The sequence below is a fragment of the Lemur catta genome, chromosome 1, assembly GCF_020740605.2.
Source record: "Lemur catta isolate mLemCat1 chromosome 1, mLemCat1.pri, whole genome shotgun sequence".
NCBI lineage: Eukaryota > Metazoa > Chordata > Mammalia > Primates > Lemuridae > Lemur > Lemur catta.
Window position 1 is genome coordinate 154,965,087 of NC_059128.1, and position 18,529 is coordinate 154,983,615.

General features: G+C 38.8%; 1 protein-coding gene and 1 pseudogene across 3 annotated transcripts in view; both read left to right on the plus strand.

The window, feature by feature from the left end:
* Positions 1-1,784: 1,784 nt before the first annotated feature.
* The window catches only part of NGLY1 (N-glycanase 1), a 56,697-nt gene continuing 39,952 nt past the window's right edge, over positions 1,785-18,529 (plus strand). The window contains exons 1-3 of one of the 2 annotated variants that reach the window (XM_045537830.1): positions 1,785-1,995; positions 9,146-9,260; positions 17,589-17,834. In XM_045537830.1, coding sequence (XP_045393786.1) covers positions 1,865-1,995; positions 9,146-9,260; positions 17,589-17,834 — 492 coding nt within the window. In that variant the 5' untranslated portion in view covers positions 1,785-1,864. The remainder of the gene's footprint in view (positions 1,996-9,145; positions 9,261-17,588; positions 17,835-18,529) is intronic. The other variant, XM_045537837.1, reaches the window with a different exon arrangement.
* LOC123628213 lies at positions 15,866-16,262 on the plus strand (annotated as a pseudogene). Its single transcript, XR_006731597.1, has one exon. The product of XR_006731597.1 is annotated as a 60S ribosomal protein L34-like (transcript).

Below are 18,529 nucleotides of genomic sequence, written 5' to 3' on the forward strand. Positions count from 1 at the left end.
CTAGTTATAACCCCAGCCCTGCCACCCTCTCATCCCATTATGTAGTTGTGAGAGGTATCTGTCCATCTAGGGACTACATTTCTCAGCCTCCCCCCTTTTTATCTAGATGGAGCCTCATTCTTGCTAAACATATGGTAGAGAAAATGATGTATGCCATTTTTGGGCTCATGTGGTTAAAAAGTAGGTGTGCCCTTTTTTTTTTTTTTGCCCAACCACTAACTAAATGCATAAGTCTCTGAGGCTCTATGGCAGGAGTTAGCAAACTACAAGCTGCAGGCCAAACCCAGCAGGCTGCCTATTTTTGTAAATAAAATTTCACTAGAACATAGCCATGCCCATTCATTTTAAAGTATTGCCTACGGGAGGTGCAACTGCAGAGGCAGAGTTTCAATATTAATAGTTGAGACATACCCTGTGGTCCATAAAGCCTAAAACATTTACTCTCTGGCTCCTTACAGAAAATGTTTGTTTACTACTATTACAAGGGATGGAAGGACCATGGGCTCACTGACTAATGACATTATTAAACTGTTATATGAGCCAGAAAGAAATTTCTCTTGCATTAAGCCATTGAAAATTTTAGTTACAGCTGCTAGCAACATACTATCTGTTGAACAGACTATTCTTCCAACTTGGTCCAAAAACCTACTTGTTTATTAAAAACTTACACATATCTGGCAGAATAATGGTAATTAAAGTGGACAGCATATCTCATGCGCTTGCTCAGAGATAACTGGAAAAAAACTTCAAATCGGAAAAGCAAACGGATGAAACATCAATAACTTTTTAAGAGGTTACTTACACAAATAACTTATCTTAAAAACGTAAGGTCAAGAAAAATATTTGTTGAGGTTTGGAAAGGAATTTCTAAAAAGAAGGAAGCCATTGGTGAAGTATACCATCAAAGGCATGGTGAGGCAGACGCTGCATTAAAGTAGTTAGGCATGCATCTTCTAATAGGAATAAAAGACACTGATCGCACGATCTACCTGCAGAACAAAACTCACAAAATAATACCCTTACTAGGAGGGATGCAGGTTTTTATTCTCCCTGCTCCCTATTCTATTCTGTTCTATTTTGTTATTGTGTATGTGTTTTATGCTGGTCACCAGGCGGTAAACTGAGCCCACTCATTAATATATTTCAACTTGTGGTTTAAAAAACACTTCTTTACAGAGGAATCATACTATTTGAGCTGGGCCTTAAATAAGAGCTTTTCAATCTTTTACATAATTCTGAAAGGAAATCATACGTCATAAACCCAGCGGAGTTTACGGCTACGCTTTTGTTTTTGAACGTTTGTTGTTCCTTCCTTCTGGGGTCTTTCATCTACATCTGTCTAGAAGGCCCTGACAACCTGCGGAGAGAGGGTGGTTTTATTTGTGGGGAAGGGAGAGCCGCGGAAGAGGCGCTTGCTCCACCTTAGTAGCTCGATCCATTGAAAGCGCCCGTGGGTCGCGGAGGAATCCGCGTTTCTGGGAGGCGCGGGACTACCGGCTCCGTCCCTGTGGCCGAAGCCTCCCGCCCCTCGGAGACGAGCTCTCCGGCCCTGCAGACCGGCACTCCGCCCCTGCCGCCAGCCCCCTCCTCCGCTCCGCAGCCAGGCCACCGCCCTCCCGGCCGAAGCCCCCAACCCTTCCGACCAGGCACCTACCCTTCCTAGCCGAACCCACCTGCCTTCCCGGCCTTCCTCCCTCTCCCCGAACAGCCTTGCCGGACAAGCTCCCCCCACCTTCCGAACAGCCCCTCGCGCCACCCGAAGCGTCCCCGCAGCTCCGGGCCACGTTCCCCGCCGCGCGCTGAGGCGCCTGCTCAGTGCGGGCCGCGGCGCGCGGGGGGCGGGGACGGCCGCTGGCGCTCAAGCATGGCGGCCGCGGCGCTGGGCAGCTCGTCCGGCTCGGCGTCCCCGGCGGTGGCCGAGCTCTGCCAGAACACCCCTGAGACCTTTCTGGAGGCCTCCAAGCTGCTGCTCACATACGCTGACAACATCCTCAGGTGCGATGCCACGGGGTTGGACGGGGGTGCTGGGGCAGGCAGGCCGTGGCGCGCGCTCAGCCCGGGTCTGGGGGCGCCCGGCCCGGGCCCCGGAGGTCGGCGAGGCCCAGCGGGACCCAGGCCCGGACCCGGCTTCGGCTCGGCCTCTCAGCCCGCTGGCCAGGGGCCCAGGACCCGGCCGCGTTCCGCCGCCGCCCGAGAAGAGGAAGTTTCTTTGCAGTTGTGACTTGGCACCGCAGGTCGGGGTGCTCCGTGTGAACTGGAGGTCCCCGGGATGGGGCGGGGCGGGGGGGAGACGTGCCCCAGACACGGCCTCTCACGTCCTTGTTTAACTGTCTTAAATGTCAGGGCGTGAACGGTACCAGCGTCTCATTCCCACCGCGAGTATTTTTCTGAGCAGGGTGGCTTCCATTTCCACATGCTTATCAGAAGTTCGCTCCTGGCAAAGTGATGTTTTCCTCCCATTTTGTGAATATCCTAAAACTAAAGCATAATACTACCGAAGTGGTGGAATTTTGAATTTTTAATGGTTTTTCTGTGTGTGTCTGTGCACGTTTTTGTTGATTGAAGCATTAACCGTAGTATTTTACAGTTTTTCATGTTAGTGCCTGGATTATACTATTCAACATTACCGTTTAAATAGTAAGAATTAGTGAAGGTTATCACTTTTGATAAGAGTAATTTGCTTCATTCTCCTGTGAGCAAAAAGTATACTTCCAGAGCTTTAAGGGACCTTACAGATTTGGGGAATTGGGAGGCAAATTTGATTATTCATTTTGAATCATTACCCACCCTCAACTCTTCAGATCAAATGATATCGTGTCTTAAAGAGGGACCTAGTATGTGGATGAGGGAAATAGAACTCAGATTAAAGGAGCTCCAGGTGCTTTAGTGGTGTTACTTCGTTTACCAGGTCCCCGTGATCATCTAGGTTCTCTGACCTCAGCCCCTGGTACACTTGCTCTTCTAAGTGGTTGGTATATTGGCATGAAGTCTAACAGGAAATTCTTCTCAGTTTCAAGGTTATAGATTTCATGTGACCCATTTTTAAAGATGTTAGTTACAAGAGCAGGTTTTTTAATCCATGGCAATAATATTGTTCATTTAGGTAACATTATTTTTAAAGTAAATTGAAGGGAAGACCTATTGAGGCCTTATTATATGCCAGATGCTATGATCGATGCAGCACGTGGCCTGTTCATAGCTACAATTGTGACCTGTGTGGGGACCACCTTCCTTCTCTGTGACAGCTTCTCAACTCGCCTTTTCTTCCTTGAGAGGCCTTACATCTCCTTAGAGTTTATGGAAAGGCAGTGGACTCTATGAATGAACTACTAAGAGACTGAGTTCTCCCAGAGCCCATCAGCTGGGACTTCCCACCTGAAAAGCCATCGAGTTATTTAAGCCTCACTGTTTAGAAAAGAGAGGTGGCCTTCTAATGAGTACTAACTTCTGCTTTCAATCAGTGAAACCGAAAATGCTGAGATCCAGTTATTTGGAGGAAGAAAACCTTTGCATGCAAATAATGACATTTAACATCATAATCACCATTATGAATGTTTACTAAACTCCTAAAAGAAACTTGGGGGCCTGGTGCGGTAGCTCACACCTGTAATCCTAGCACTCTAGGAGGCCGAGGCGGGAGGATCGTCAAGGTCAGGAATTCGAGACCAGCCTGAGTAAGAGCGAGACCCCGTCTCTACTAAAAATAGAAAGAAATCATTTGGACAGCTAAAAATATATATAGAGAGAAAAAAATTAGCTGGGCATGGTGGCACATGCCTGTAGTCCCAGCTACTCGGGAGGTTGAGGCAGAAGGTTTGCTTAAGCCCAGGAGTTTGAGGTTGCTGTGAGCTAGGCTGATGCCATGGCACTCTAGCCCAGGCAACAGAGCAAGACTCTTTCTCAAAAAAAAAAAAAGAAAAAAGAAACTTGGCATGCTGTCAGTTACAGTTTTTACTAACGGTTTCTGTTTCTGATCTTGAAGAGTTTTTATCTAAAAAAGAAATTAGGAGAGTTTAGAACTCATGTAATTGGAGATGGTATGAAAAATTTCCCCTTTTAGTTTGTCTTAGGTATTACAATAGTGTCCCTGTCCTCATACTCTTAGAATTCAAACTCCATCAGTCTGTAGTGGGAAGGAAGGAGGGGACTGATAACCCCCAAGTTCAGTGACTTGCTGACCTCTTAACAGAAAAGTTCCAGATCCCTTCTTGGTCCTCAGCCACACAACGTTACAGATCTGCTAATCTAACTTATTTGAGAGTGGAGAAAAACAAAGTTTTATGTTCCTTTTTCTGTTTGGGGAAATCCACTAGCATTAGAGGTAAGGGACTATATAAGGGATATAGTCTTGATACCTTTGCTCCTACTTCAGTTGAGCCTTAAACAACATGGGTTTGAACTGGGCAGGTCCACTTATATATGGAGTTTTTTCAACTGTGCGCCGATGAAAAATGCAGTATTCCCCAGAGGCCAGTTTTTCACATAAGAGTTCTACAGGGCTGACTGTGGGACTTGCGTAGCACAAATTTAGGGATGAGAGTGGGGGTGTCCTAAAACTGATCGCCCATGTAAACTGAAGGACAACTATGGTATTTTATAGAACGAGTGCCGAAATGAGAATTTCATTAGCAGATTTGGTTTTTTGAAACAATGATACTTTTTGCTATATACACTGCATCTCAAGTGAAAATAATACTTTTATTAAGTTTTAAATTTCTGCTTTGGATGATGTTTATCCCGTCCTCCAACTAGCAGTCATAAATCAGTAGAAGAAATTGCATGCGCAAGGTGCCATGAGTTTGCACCTTTTAACTTTTTTTCAGTTTACTGACTTCTAGATAAAAATGAGGTATTTTCAATAATATCTGCTTTCTCAAAAATTTGTAATAGTTTTACTGACGTTCCATAGGGATTCCTTACATACTTTGCTTCACTGATTCCATAAAATGTATATTTGATTTTCCACTAATTTTCTTTGCAAACTGCACACAGTTATTACCAGCTGCACTGGGTGTGATTGGAAAATGGTTTCTTTCCTCAAAGAACATAAATATATTTGGGAGAAAGGCACAAGTATGGAAAACAGTTACAGCATAAAATCTAGAGAACAATTTTAAGATGATGTTTAAGCACTTAAATATTTTTGTGAGGAGCTTGCAGGGGGACCTGACCTGGGACAGTTTTGAGAATGTAGGTTTGATAAGGTGAAACTGATTGGAGTAACAGAAAACCTATATCTGACATAACAGGCAAGAGAAAGCCATTGTAGTTTCTAGAGTCGAAGAGAAGCATAATGAAAGAGTTCCATGTAGAATAACGTGAGACACAAGGCATTGATTCTAATTGTGAAGCTACTGCATAGTCATAAATGTATATGGGGATGGAATAAAGACGTGTTGTATTCAAGGATTGGCAGTTCTCAATGACTGAATGTATGGAGTGGAACTGGTAATGGCAGAAGATAAAATAATCAAAAGTAACTTTAGATTTCTACTCTATTACCGTTGACACCTGGAGAAACTGAGGGTGGGTAGTTGATTGAGGATTGGCGAATTTGTTGGCAGCTTCTGGGGTGAAGAGTATGGAAGTTTTATAACCAGACATGTTTCATGTTAAACAAACTAGGTGTGTAAGTTTTGCATGTCAGCAACAGAATAGTAGAGTTAGAGCCAGAGATGGTTCACATAATGGTTCTTAAGGCAAAGAGAAGTTTTTGAAAAATTTAGGTGTATCTCAGAATAACAGATTTTTAGGACTAGATATAAAATTTAAATTTACCTACAAACCAGTTTTTGTGATGAGTAATACAAATACAAGATTATAGGATGCACTTATGTACTAAGTTTCCACTTATGTGAACCCCTTCTGGGACTATGCATTCTAAAGAAGATGAGGGCTCATAAATGATCAGATATATTTAATTCTTAAAGTTTCTGAAATTCTGGAATAGCTAATTTTTTCTTTTTTCTGAGATGCTATTAATGTTGCCTACTATTAACATGCCTTACAATCTTAGAAATATGGTAGACTGTGACATTTAAAGTGAAAAGTGTGACTTTTTCCTACCATTCATACCATAAGAACAAAGGCTAATTTTCCATAAGTTAAATAATTTGATAACTGTGGGGGTATGACAACTAGGAAGACACCAAAATATGTTCAAAGTGATGCTCGAGTGACATACAGGAAATTTTGCTGCCCATACAAGAGCCCATTCATTCAGCATTATCAACAACTCAAAAAAATCCCAAGCAAAGGTACAAAATAATTGCTAACAAGCAGCATAAATAATTCAAGTTACAGAGATAGTTAATGGGCAGCAGAGATAGAAAAAAAATACAGCAAAGCATTACATCAAAAGTTGAGAAAAGTCTTCAGAGAAAATTAAGTTAATGGAAGAAGATTGAGCAAAAATGAAGTTGTTCCTTAGGATTACTTTAACATACTGAAGGATAAGGAGTGTGGTGATAAGCTCAAGGACAGTGTACACACTGGGATGATGCTGAAGTTAAGAGTTTAAGAAAGTATTTGGGCTGGGGGAGGTGGCTCACGCCTGTAATCCTAGCACTCTGGGAGGCCGAGGTGGGAGGATCAGGAGTTCGAGACCAGGCTGAGCAAGAGTGAGACCCCCGTCTCTACTAAAAATAGCAAGAAATGATCTGGACAGCCGAAAATACATATAGAAAAAAATTAGCCAGGCATGGTGGCGCATGCCTGTAGTCCCAGCTACTCAGGAGGCTGAGGCAGGAGGATTGCTTAAGCCCAGGAGTTTGAGGTTGCTGTGAGCTAGGCTGATGTCATGACACTCTAGCCTGGGCAACAGAGCGAGACTCCTTCTCAAAAAAAAAAAAAAAAAAAAGCATTTGTATGGCCCTTTTCCATCCAGGGTCAGGAAACAGGATCTGAATCTGAATCGTTTGAGGTCTGATGGCCCTACAGGCAAGTTCTCTAAGTCTTTCAGGGCTTCAGGGACAGGCTTTTGGCATTAGTCTATGTTCCAGGTGTTGGCTGGTTTGCTCAACATATTTAGTAAAAGAAAGGATTTGGAGAACTGGACTTGACTCATTATTGGACCGTATTTGCAATATTCTTTTAGTGAGAAAAACATATAAATGATATGTGAGATTCAGAGATGGTAAAAAAAAATTTCTCATTAAAAACTAAAGAGGAAAATCTAAACTACATATCAAAGTTTACATTGAAACAATGTATATCAAAATAATAAGCTATATCTGAACATCTAGTGTAAGTTTTATAAGAATTTCTGAACGGTGGAGAAAGAAGAAACACTAGAAAATCAAGCAGAGAGAAACACTCTAAGCACGTAGAGATCTGAAATCTATTGACAAAGAAAATAGCTTAAACAGTTTTGAACCAGTAGGGTATATTATCCTGGTAGTGCTAACATGCTTATGATCCTGTGGAATGTGTTGAGTGTCATGAAAAGATGCCTCATTTGCTTGTAACTAGCTCTGATAAATGTAGGATTATTTTACAGTTCTTTTTTGTTTGTTTGTTTAAGTAGTAAGAAAGAGAGGCCACTTGTAACATCGTGTGGCCTAGAAGGGCCGGGGCTGCCAAACATTCTGCAGCGCACAGGGAAGCCCCCACAAAGAAGGCCCCAAATGTTAGTAATGCCGAGACTGAGAAACCCTTGTCTAATAGAAGAGTAGGGGATAAATTTTTCTGTGTTTTTCAACTATCTGTGATTCTCAGATTACCTGTGGTGAAGAACATGGTTTTTGTTTTTAATTTCCAACCCTTTGTGGACCTTTAACTTTTGTAAAATACAGTGAAAATTTCATGGCAATATCAAATTGCTATAAAAATTACTGAACACTCTCAATGTCTGCTCTTCTCATGGATGGATAGTGAAGAATTTATAGATCAGCACCAATCTGTGGACGTTTTGAATAGCACTTAAGAACTTTTGTCTCTGAATATTCTGTAATAAACTTGTATAATTTTTGAAGTTAAGAAAAAAGAAGCTTAAAAACATTTATTTAGTATTTATGACCATTTGGCAATCAGAAATTGATAGAAAACATGGAAAGCTTGTTAAAACTTGGACGATTAAAATATTTGTTTTGGGGGTTTTTTTATATCCAAGTATCTAGAAAACATGTATGGTTAAGACAAGAATGATAAATCAGTTGCTAGCATGTGCCCACACCCCATTTCATACCTTAGGCAGATAGCCACAGCACACCTATCATATGGACTCCAGACACAGCCTCAGAATCCTTCTTAACATAGTGCTTATGGAAGCCACAACCACTTTAAGGCAGTTGGTATCAGATATGAGACTTTTCATCCTAAAGTATGTTTTGAGGGTCTTTTAAATGTAATACCGTGATTATCTTACATAACCTTCTATCTTCTTTCTGATTTAAAAAAAAAATCTTTCTGATTTATCAGGGTTATTAAAAATCTCAAAGCTTTTCATGTACTAGTTACTTATCTTATGTATACTATTCAGAATCTTAATTATGGTAAAAAGAAATTTATATCTTTTTATTATCATACTTTCTGTGTCAAAAATATATCTTGAACTAAAGCAGAACTTGTAGTAAAAACAGTCACTGATGTAAGGAAGAAAGAAAATCAAGTGACTGTAAAGGTATAGGTAGGTTCATGTTTGTTAGAAGTAAAGTCTTTGAGGAACTATGATCCATTTTATATAGCTATTTAGTTTCTTTTATTCATTCATTTCACAAATATTTATTAATCATCATCTATGTGCCAGGTACCATGCTAGATGATGAAGATTCATTAGAACAAAACACAAAATCTTCTGTCCCTTGTCCGGAGCTTATATGGATTTTTTTTTTTTTTCCTTTTAACAACCTAAAAGACTCGTAAAGGTATCTCGCTTTAACGGCACAAAATGCAAATGTCACATGAATTTTCCTAATGGCAGTATTAATATTATCAGCTGTGAAATTAAACAGTGAGGTTGTACTAGATGTATACTGAGGTAAGAATCAAAATTGGACTGCCTTTCCAAACTGCTTCCTCTTTCTTTAAAGTTGGAGTCTATACTACCATCTAGGAGTTTAGCCAGTATGAAATATGAAAAGGAATGTAAAGTCACTATGAAAAATATAAATTACTTTATATAATCAAACTTTTGGTTTTTCATCAGAAACCCTAATGATGAAAAATATAGATCTATCCGGATTGGAAACACAACTTTTTCCACTAGACTCTTGCCTGTCAGAGGAGCTGTTGAATGTTTATTTGAAATGGGCTTTGAAGAGGTAAGTATGTTCATGTACAATGCAATCATTGTGTTGGTGAATAATTGTTTAAGATAGTGTTTTTTATTAATTTGTTAAATTGATTTCTATTAATTTCATTAATTGATCATTTTGGGAATCTGTAGAAGTCGTTATTTCTTCACCTATTAGACATTTAAAAATCAGTAAATATACTTTTAAATTGTAGTAAAATATAACAACTCTCCACAGAGAAATTCTTACAAGTCTCAGTTCTTTAGAATAAGGTAGGGTCAAACATGTAACCCAAGGACCAAATGTGGTTCACTTTAGACTCTTTTTTTTTTTTTTTGATACAGAGTCTCACTCTGTTGCCCAGGCTAGAGTGCCGTGGCGTCAGCCTAGCTCACAGCAACCTCAAACTCCTGGGCTCAAGTGATCCTCCTGCCTCAGCCTCTTGAGTAGCTGGGACTACAGGCATGTGCCACCATGCCTGGCTAATTTTTTGTATATATATTTTTAGTTGTCCATATAATTTCTTTCTATTTTTAGTAGAGACGGGGTCTCACTCCAGTTTAGACTCTTAGCAAAAACCTGACTTGTGAGCATATATGGATACTAATAGGGTCTAACTACCTGTCTCCAGTAAGAAATGAAAAGAGTCTGAAGTGAACGCAGAAAAGCTGAGTTCAGTTGCCACATGGAAACAACTTCTGTCACAGGAGAGGAGTTTCAGTGTATTTTTTTGTTTTTACTTCAACAGAAAAGTTTGGTATTTCCACCTTCTGGAATCTTGTGGCATAGTTTAATTTTATGACACATTGAAAATAGTTTTTAAGATTGTGAATTTTCTTTGTGTTTGTATCCTTAACTATTTCTAGTTTGTGGAGTATTGAGAGAAGTTAAACAGGTTATGGAGACTTAGTAGTCAGTGGCAGTCAGAATTGGCAGTTGTAGAAATTGTTAAAGAGATTTGCTGAGCTGCTGTAAGATACACTTTCCTTCCTGCCTCTCTGCCTCCCTCCCCAGGTTCCATTTCACACCAAGGTAACAGTAGTGAACTAAGTAGCAGATAAAATCCCATCTCACATAGAGGTTGCATTCTAACAGGTTAAACAGGCAGTAAACAGACATGAAAACAAAGAATATGAGTGCAAAGAAGAAAAGACAAGGTAATAGAATAAAAAACAGCTAGAGTGCTAGGCAGTGGTCAGGGAAGGCCTCTGAGGAGATAACATTTGAGCTGGGACATGAATGACGAAACAGTCCAGGTACCTGAAACTCTCAGGTGAGAGTATTTCAGGCAGAAGGATTAACATGTGCAAGGGACTTCTATCTAGCAGGAGTAGCTTTGACATAGAAGTTTCAGAGGCAGGCAGAGACCAGGACTTGGGATTTTGAGGACTGTGGCAAAGACTTGGACTTTATTCTAAGTGAGATGGGAAGCCATTGGGAAGTTTTAAGCAGGAAAGAATATTTTCAAAGATTATTCTAGCTGCTATAAAGAGAATATTCTGGATGTTCTGGAATAGGGACAAGGGATGAAGCAGATAGACTAGTTAGAAAGTTTATTAGTCTGAGTACATGGTAGTGGTTTTTATAAGTTCTGTGAGGGCAGGACTTTTTTCTGTTTTGTCCCTACATTGTTAGCTCCTAGAATAGTGTTGGTGCATTACAAATGTTAGGTACTCAATGAACATTTGGTGAATTAAGTATTGATAGCAGTGGAGGTGGGGAGAAATAGAAGGATCCAGGATTTCTTTTTGTAATGGAATCAACAGGAGTTGATGATGAATTGAATGTGGGGTATAAGGGAAAGGAAAGAATCAGGGACTTTTAAGTTTTGGTTTGAACAACTAAATGCATAGGAGTACAATTAATTGAGATGGAGAAATCTTGCAGAGTAGTGGGTTTCAGGGGAGAGATCATTACCTATCTTTTGGACAGTTATGACTCATTTGCTGTTAAATATTCAAGTAGAGATGTCAAGTAGGCACATGGATATATGAGCCTACAACTCAAAAGGAGAGATCAGGCTAGGGATATAAATTATGGTGTCATCTGATTGTAGATTATACACAGACATCTGAACATAAAGAATTTAAAATTATAGAGGGAGAACAAATGAGAGCATTGCTGATTTTGTTCAAGGAAATGCAGCTTTCTTAAGGTTCAAATTAGACAGGAAAATTGAGTAAATGACAACTGGAGACTACCCATTTTCATTGTTGAAGTGTCACAGATTCAGTGGAATTGGGTTTGTCTTTCATTCAGCAAATATTCAAGTGCTAAGTAGGGTAACCAACCATCCCGGTTTGCTCATTACTGTCCCGGTCTTCGCACTGAAAGTCCACATCCCAGATAACCTCTCAGTCTCAGGCAAACTAATGGTTGTTCACCCCACTGCCAAATAACAAGCCACACTGAGACTTGTAGTAGTATTTGATGCAAATGAAGTCACAATTTCTGAAAAGATTAACATGTTTTAATAAGACTAAATTATATTTAAAGTTTCTGGATAGCTTTGGACTTCACACCTCAGGACCTGTCTGAAGTAAGTGCTTTATCAGTGTGACTAAGGAGGAACTGATGGAGCTAAAATTGAACTCTACCTCAAAAAAGGAATTTTGTGGGCTTTTTAAAAAAGACTTTTTATGGATATGTAATAGTTGTACATATTTATGGGGTATATATGATACTTTGATACGAGCATGCATCAAAGATTGAAACAAGATTTAATAATCAAATCTGGTTAATTGGGATATCTGTCACCTTAAACATGCATCGTTTCTTTGTGTTGGGAACATTACAAATATAGTCTTCTAGTTATTTTGAAATATACAATAAATTATTATTAATTATAATTGCCCTACTGTGTTACTGATCTTATTCCTTCTGTCTAACTGTATTTTTGTACCCATTAACCAACCTCTTCTCATACCCGTTACCCTTCCCAGCTTCTGGTAACCACCTTTTATTCACTACCTCCATGAGATCAACTTTTTTAGCTTTCACATACAAATGAGAACATGTGATATTTGTCTTTCTGTTCATGGCTTACTTCACTTAACATAATGTCCTCCAGTTCTGTCCATGTTGTTGCAAATGACAGGATTTCATTCTTTTTTATGGTGAAATAATAATTCCATTGTGTATGTATACCACATTTTCTTTATTCATCTGTTCATGGACACTTAGGTTGATTTCATATCTTGTCTATTACAGATAATGCTGCTGTAAACATAGGAGTGCAGATAGCTCTTCAATATGCATATTTCTTTTCTTTTGGTTGTATATCCAGCAGTGAGATTGCTGGATCGTCTGGTATTTCTGTTTTTAATTTTGGGGGGAATCTAGTGGCTATACTAATTTACATTCCCACCAACAGTGTACAAACATTCTCTTTTTGCCATGTCCTTGCCAGCATTTGTTATTTTCTGTCTTTTTGATAACAGCCTTTTCAACTGGGTTGAGATGATGTCTCATTGTGGTTTTGATTTTCATTTCTGTGATGATTAGTGATGTTGAGCATTTTTTCTTATACATTGCTGGCCATTTATATTAGGTCATTAAGTGTCCGATTTCCATAAGTACTGAATTTGACATCTTTGACATTTTTACTTTGACACTTCTTGTTTTATTTTTATTGTGAAGGTAAGGTACATTGTCATTCTTTCAAATGCAAGGTTTTTGTCTGTGATGATCTTTTTTTTTTTTTTTCTTTTGAGACAGAGTCTCACTTTGTTGCCCAGGCTAGAGTGAGTGCCGTGGCGTTAGCCTAGCTCACAGCAACCTCAAACTCCTGGGCTTAAGTGATCCTACTGCCTCAGCCTCCCCAGTAGCTGGGACTACAGGCATGCACCACCATGCCCGGCTAATTTTTTTTTTCTATATATATTTTTAGTTGGCCAGATAATTTATTTCTATTTTTTTAGTAGAGATGGGGTCTCACTCTTGCTCAGGCTGGTCTTGAACTCCTGAGCTCAAACGATCCGCCCACCTCGGCCTCCCAGAGAGCTAGGATTACAGGCGTGAGCCACCGCGCCCGGCCTGTGATGATCTTTCAAATTTTTTTTAGAGCAATTTTTGTGAAACTATAGATAAGTCAAAAAGTTTGTGTTTTTTGAATATGAGTTCCGCCATGGACAGCTCGAAATATTGTCAATGGTTTGAGAAGTTTGATTCTGGTGATTTTAATCTTGAAAATGAGCCACATGGGTGACTGAGACTAAGGCACATAATGATGAGCTGAAAGCTGTAGTGGAAGCAAATCCATCTCAACCTATGCATGAATTAGCAGCAAGGTTTGACATTAGTATTCTAACGATATTGGACCATTTGAAACAAATCAGCACGGTAAAGAAGCTGGATGGATGGGTACTGCATGAATTAAACGAGCACCAGAAGAGCAATCGTCTCAAAGCTTGCCTTTCTTTGCTGTCACGACATAAAGGTGAACCATTCTATACCATATTGTTATCTGTGATGAAAAATGGATTCTTTTTCACAGTCACAACCATTCAGCACAATGGTTGGATAAAGAAAAAGTGCCAAAACACAGTCCAAAACCAAATATTCATCAAAAAAAGCTAATCTCTGTTTGGTGGTCCAGCACTGGTATTATCCATTACAGCTTCATGAAACCTGGTCAATTGATTATAGCAGATGTCTACTGCAACCACTGCACAAAATGATGGGGATGTTTGTGATTAAGTAGCTGAGATTGGTCAATAGAGATAGGCCAGTCCTCTTGCAAGACAACGCTGGACCACACGTTGTACAAACAACACTGCTCAAACTACAGAGGCTGGACTTGGAAACTCTCTGTCATCCACCGTATTCGTCAGACCTTGCACTGACTACCACTTCTTCCAGGCTTTGGACCACTTCTTGCAAGGAAAAATACTCCATTCTCAACAAGCTGTGGATAATGCCTTTTGTGATTTCATCACCACTTGCTCTCTAGGCTTCTTTGGTGCTGGCATAAACAAGCTACCTTTAAGATGACAAAACTGTGCTGATAATTTAGGTGCATACTTTGATTAATTGCACTGCTTCTTGTTTGAGATATAATAAACTAAACTTTTGATTCAAAATCGGGCCCTTCATATTTAATGACCTAATGTCTTTTGTGGAATGTCTATTCAGATCTTTTGCCCATTTTTAATAGGTTTTTTGTTTTGTTTTGTTTTTACTATGAAGTTATTTGACTTTCTATATATTCTGGTTCTCAGTCCCTTGCCATTTGAATAGTTTGCAGATATTTTCTCTCATTCTGTAGGTTGTCTCTACACTTTGTTGATTATTTCCTTTGCTATGCAAAAGCTTTTTAATGATATGATCCCATTTATCAATTTTTGCTGTGGTTGCCTGTGTTTTTTGAGGTCTTACTCAAGAAATCTTTGCCCAGATCTGTCCTGAAGAGTTTTCCTAATGTTTTCTTCTAGTAGTTTCATAGTTTCAGGACTTACATTCAAGTCTTTAATCCTTTTTTATTTTATTTTTGTATATAGTAAGAGATAGGGGTCTAGTTTCACTGTTCTGCATAAAGATAGCTAGTTTTCCCAGCATGATGGGCTTTTGAAATGAAGTATGAATCTAAGACTTATCCCAGAATTTTCAACTGTATATTAAAATCATGGACACTTACAGACCCATTTGTTTCTGAAGCTGTATTCTTTTTTTATGAAAACTCTGAGAGTGAGGTTTGAGAAAGACTAGGCTCTAAATAGATATGTGACCCTACAGTTTAGCTTAGTGGAATGGTTCTCAATCAGGAGCCATACCTACCCTTACTGTGGTGAGGATGGGTCATGGGATTTGTGAGGGCAGTTTGGGTTGTTTCAGTGACTAGAAGATATTTAATGGTAGAGGCCAGGTTTGCTAAACATCCTGCATTGAGAATTGTCTTAGCAAAAATACCTTGGGAAATAGGTTTGTTAATACTAGAATTCTTACTGATTCCTTAAAATATTACTGGATCTAGTGTATTAAGCTTGTAATTTGTCCTTTTGGTGAAAATACAGTGCTGTTGATTAAATTTTTTGGTATAGACACTTTGGCCATAATTATATATTCTTTTGGGACTGGTTGGGAAGAGATGGAAGGGAAGGGAGCAAGGCATGAGCAGCATCTCAGTCTTACTGGAGCCCTCTCTGAGGTGTGGACTTGAGACCTCGATCCAGATACCTGTCATGCAATTTTTCCTTCTTTGTTTATGGTGTCCTTTGCCTTTTTCAGCGCTGCTGCACTAATAGTGTGAGATCAGATGCTTCCATATTTGTTTTTCAACCAGATATCTGGTTTCTCTTCCTAGGCCTCATCAAAGATGTAAGGTGGTTCCTTTCTAATGTTGGAAAAGTCATTGTGTTCCAAATTGAGCCAGTCATTTAATCATTACAGTTGTAAAGATGTTCTCTGTTTGCTCATCCTTTCCAACTATTGGTACAAGCTTGTGGGTTTCGGTCTGTGTTCAGTCTGAGGTGAAATCAATTATAGCATAATGATTGTGGTCATGCTGTTTGAATCCCTGCTCTGCCAATTATTTTGTAGCTTCAGGCAGGTTATTTAACTTCTCCGAGCCTTTGTATTTTCATATAAAAGTAGGGATAGCTCTCTTCGGGAGTCGCTGTCTGCAGGCACTCAGAATGGTCCAGCATTTGACATATCATCGTAGGCTTTCCTACAATACAGCCTCTACCAAAACTGGTAATAGAATTGTCCCGAACCCCTGGTAATAGAATTGTTTACCTTTATACCAAGAAGTCTGGGAAAGCACCAAAATCTGCATGTGGCATGTGCCTAGGCAGACTTCGAGGGGTTTGTGCTGTGAGACCTAAAGTTCTTATGAGGTTGTCTAAAACAAAAAAACATGTCAGCAGGGCCTATGGTGGTTCCATGTGTGATAAATGTGTTCGTGACAAGATCAAGTGTGCTCTCCTTATCGAGGACCAGAAAATCATTGTGAAGGTATTGAAGGCACAAGCACAGAGCCAAAAAGCTAAATAAGAAAATGAAGCTTTTTTGAGTAATAAAAATTAAAAGGCTTAAAAAAAAAAAAAAAGTAGGGATAAACCTAACCACCTATCTTTCAGGATATTTGTTAGAATTACTTGAGATAATGTATTTAAAATGCCTAGCACAGTACCTAGAACATATAAACACAATAAATAGTAGTAGTCTTTTTTACAACTCTTATGGATAATGAATGGAGTTTGCTGACCTCTTCCAGCTTTTTAAAAAGGATTCATATGGAATTTCTTAGTCATTTGATTCCTGTAGGTCTACCATCACCACGGAAATAAGATCACTCTCAATTGTGGAGTTTAATTTAAATACTCAAGGTCTATAATTCTGTGTTCTGTATGTAACAACCTTTTTTATATGATTTGCAGTTGGTAGAATTGCAGTTTTAACACTTGCTTCTCAACACCTTAAAAGTTGATTGAACATGGTTTCATTTCACATTTTTTCTTATCTTGTAATTGGCTGACTTTTCATTTTGGGCTTTGTTGTAATGTTTATCTTAAAGTTCTGTGATTATAGTATGGGTATTCATTAAATGAATCACAGCTGAAAGACATGATTCTTTGTTTTGTTTTAGTTTATAATGTACAGTTTAGAATTAACTATCAGGGTGTACTGTTTGTTATCTTGAAAATATTATTAGACCCTAGACACCTGTGGTCCCCAACACTCGGACCTTGGCCTAGTCCTGGTCCGTGGCCTGTTAGGAAAACAGGGCCACACATCACTGCCTGAGCTCCCCCTTTCTCCTTCTCCCTTCCCCCTGCCTGTGGAAAATTGTCTTCCATGGCTGATCCCTGGTGCCAAAAAGGCTGGGGACTGCTGCTATACACAGACTTCTAATCATGTAGCTATTCTTTGAAGACTTAGAAGATTCAAAGGTTGTTATATAACTTTTTGTTGGTTTTTTGTGACCCGTGATCTTTTTGTACAGCTATATCTCTACTATCTTTATTATTTCATAGGGAATTTCTTAGAGAATTAGTAAGATAGTATTACAGAGAAGATGGGAATGTGCATTTTTGCAACTCTTATGAGTCTTTTTGATTTCTTGCTCCTCGAAGATCAAATATTTTCCTAAAGGTCCTTTGAACCACATTAAATAAGCTAAGCGTTATATGCTAACAGGGAGACAGATTTTCTTAACTTTCTGGTTTATGTTTAGGGATTATTTACCTTTGACTGTATTGTAAAAAGTACCTAAATAGTAAGAAAACAGTATGATTTTTTTTAAATATGATGCATTCTATAATATTGACTTCATTTTATGTATAACTATATGTATATATATGACTATCATTATAAAGCAAAGGTTAAAATTTTTCCTAATTTTATAAATTCCAGGGAGAAACACACCTTATTTTTCCTAAGAAAGCTTCAGTGGAGCAGCTGCAAAAAATTCGTGACCTGATTGCAATGGAGAGAAGTAGCAGATTGGATGTTTCAAATAAGAGCCACAAAGTAGAATCATCTCAGCCACCTGAAGCCAACACCCAGCTTCCTACAACACAGTCTTCAAATCCTAATGGGTTAACCCAGCATGCCGAAAACCGCCACGGGCAGTCGTCAAATCCACCGTCTGCTCCAATGGTAATGTTAGAATTACACTTTCCTTAACTGTTCCTTTTAGAGTGTTGAGCAGCAACAGCTTTGGAATATGTTATAATTTATTCCTGAATTTATGCCCCCTGTATTATTGGTTCTTACAATCTTAACATATCCAGATTTCTTCAGCTCTTTAAAACGTTGTCAAATTTGTGATAAAATCAGGAAAACTGGCTGTGTTTTATTTATATTTTAAATCTTGGCTTGTGGCTTTTTGCTTCTGAGGCAACTTAAAGTTTGTTTAGTTTATCATTTATAGATGAACCTGTTGCCTTGATACTTAAATTAGTTATACAAATTAGCATATATCTTTAACCCAAAACAAAATAATAGACTTGCTGAACAGAGGTATGGTCATTAGATTAGATTTCCTCTACTGCATTGACATTTCTAATCTAAATTTTAGCTGCTGCCACTTACCATGGGGATTATTATTTCCAACAGCCCAATCATTATCAACACTTTAATTCAATAAAATGTCAACTTCTTTAGGTTAAGGTAAATAAGAATAAGTTAATTTACTGATAATGGATGCTAGCAAATTACTAAAGTTTAGTTATTAGTATACACAGATATGATATTTCTGAAGAACTGAAATCAAACCTCTGATGTCTTACAGGCATTCTTGGTAAATTTAAATGATTCCCTTTAATGGAAGATTATCTTGTTTACCAAAATCC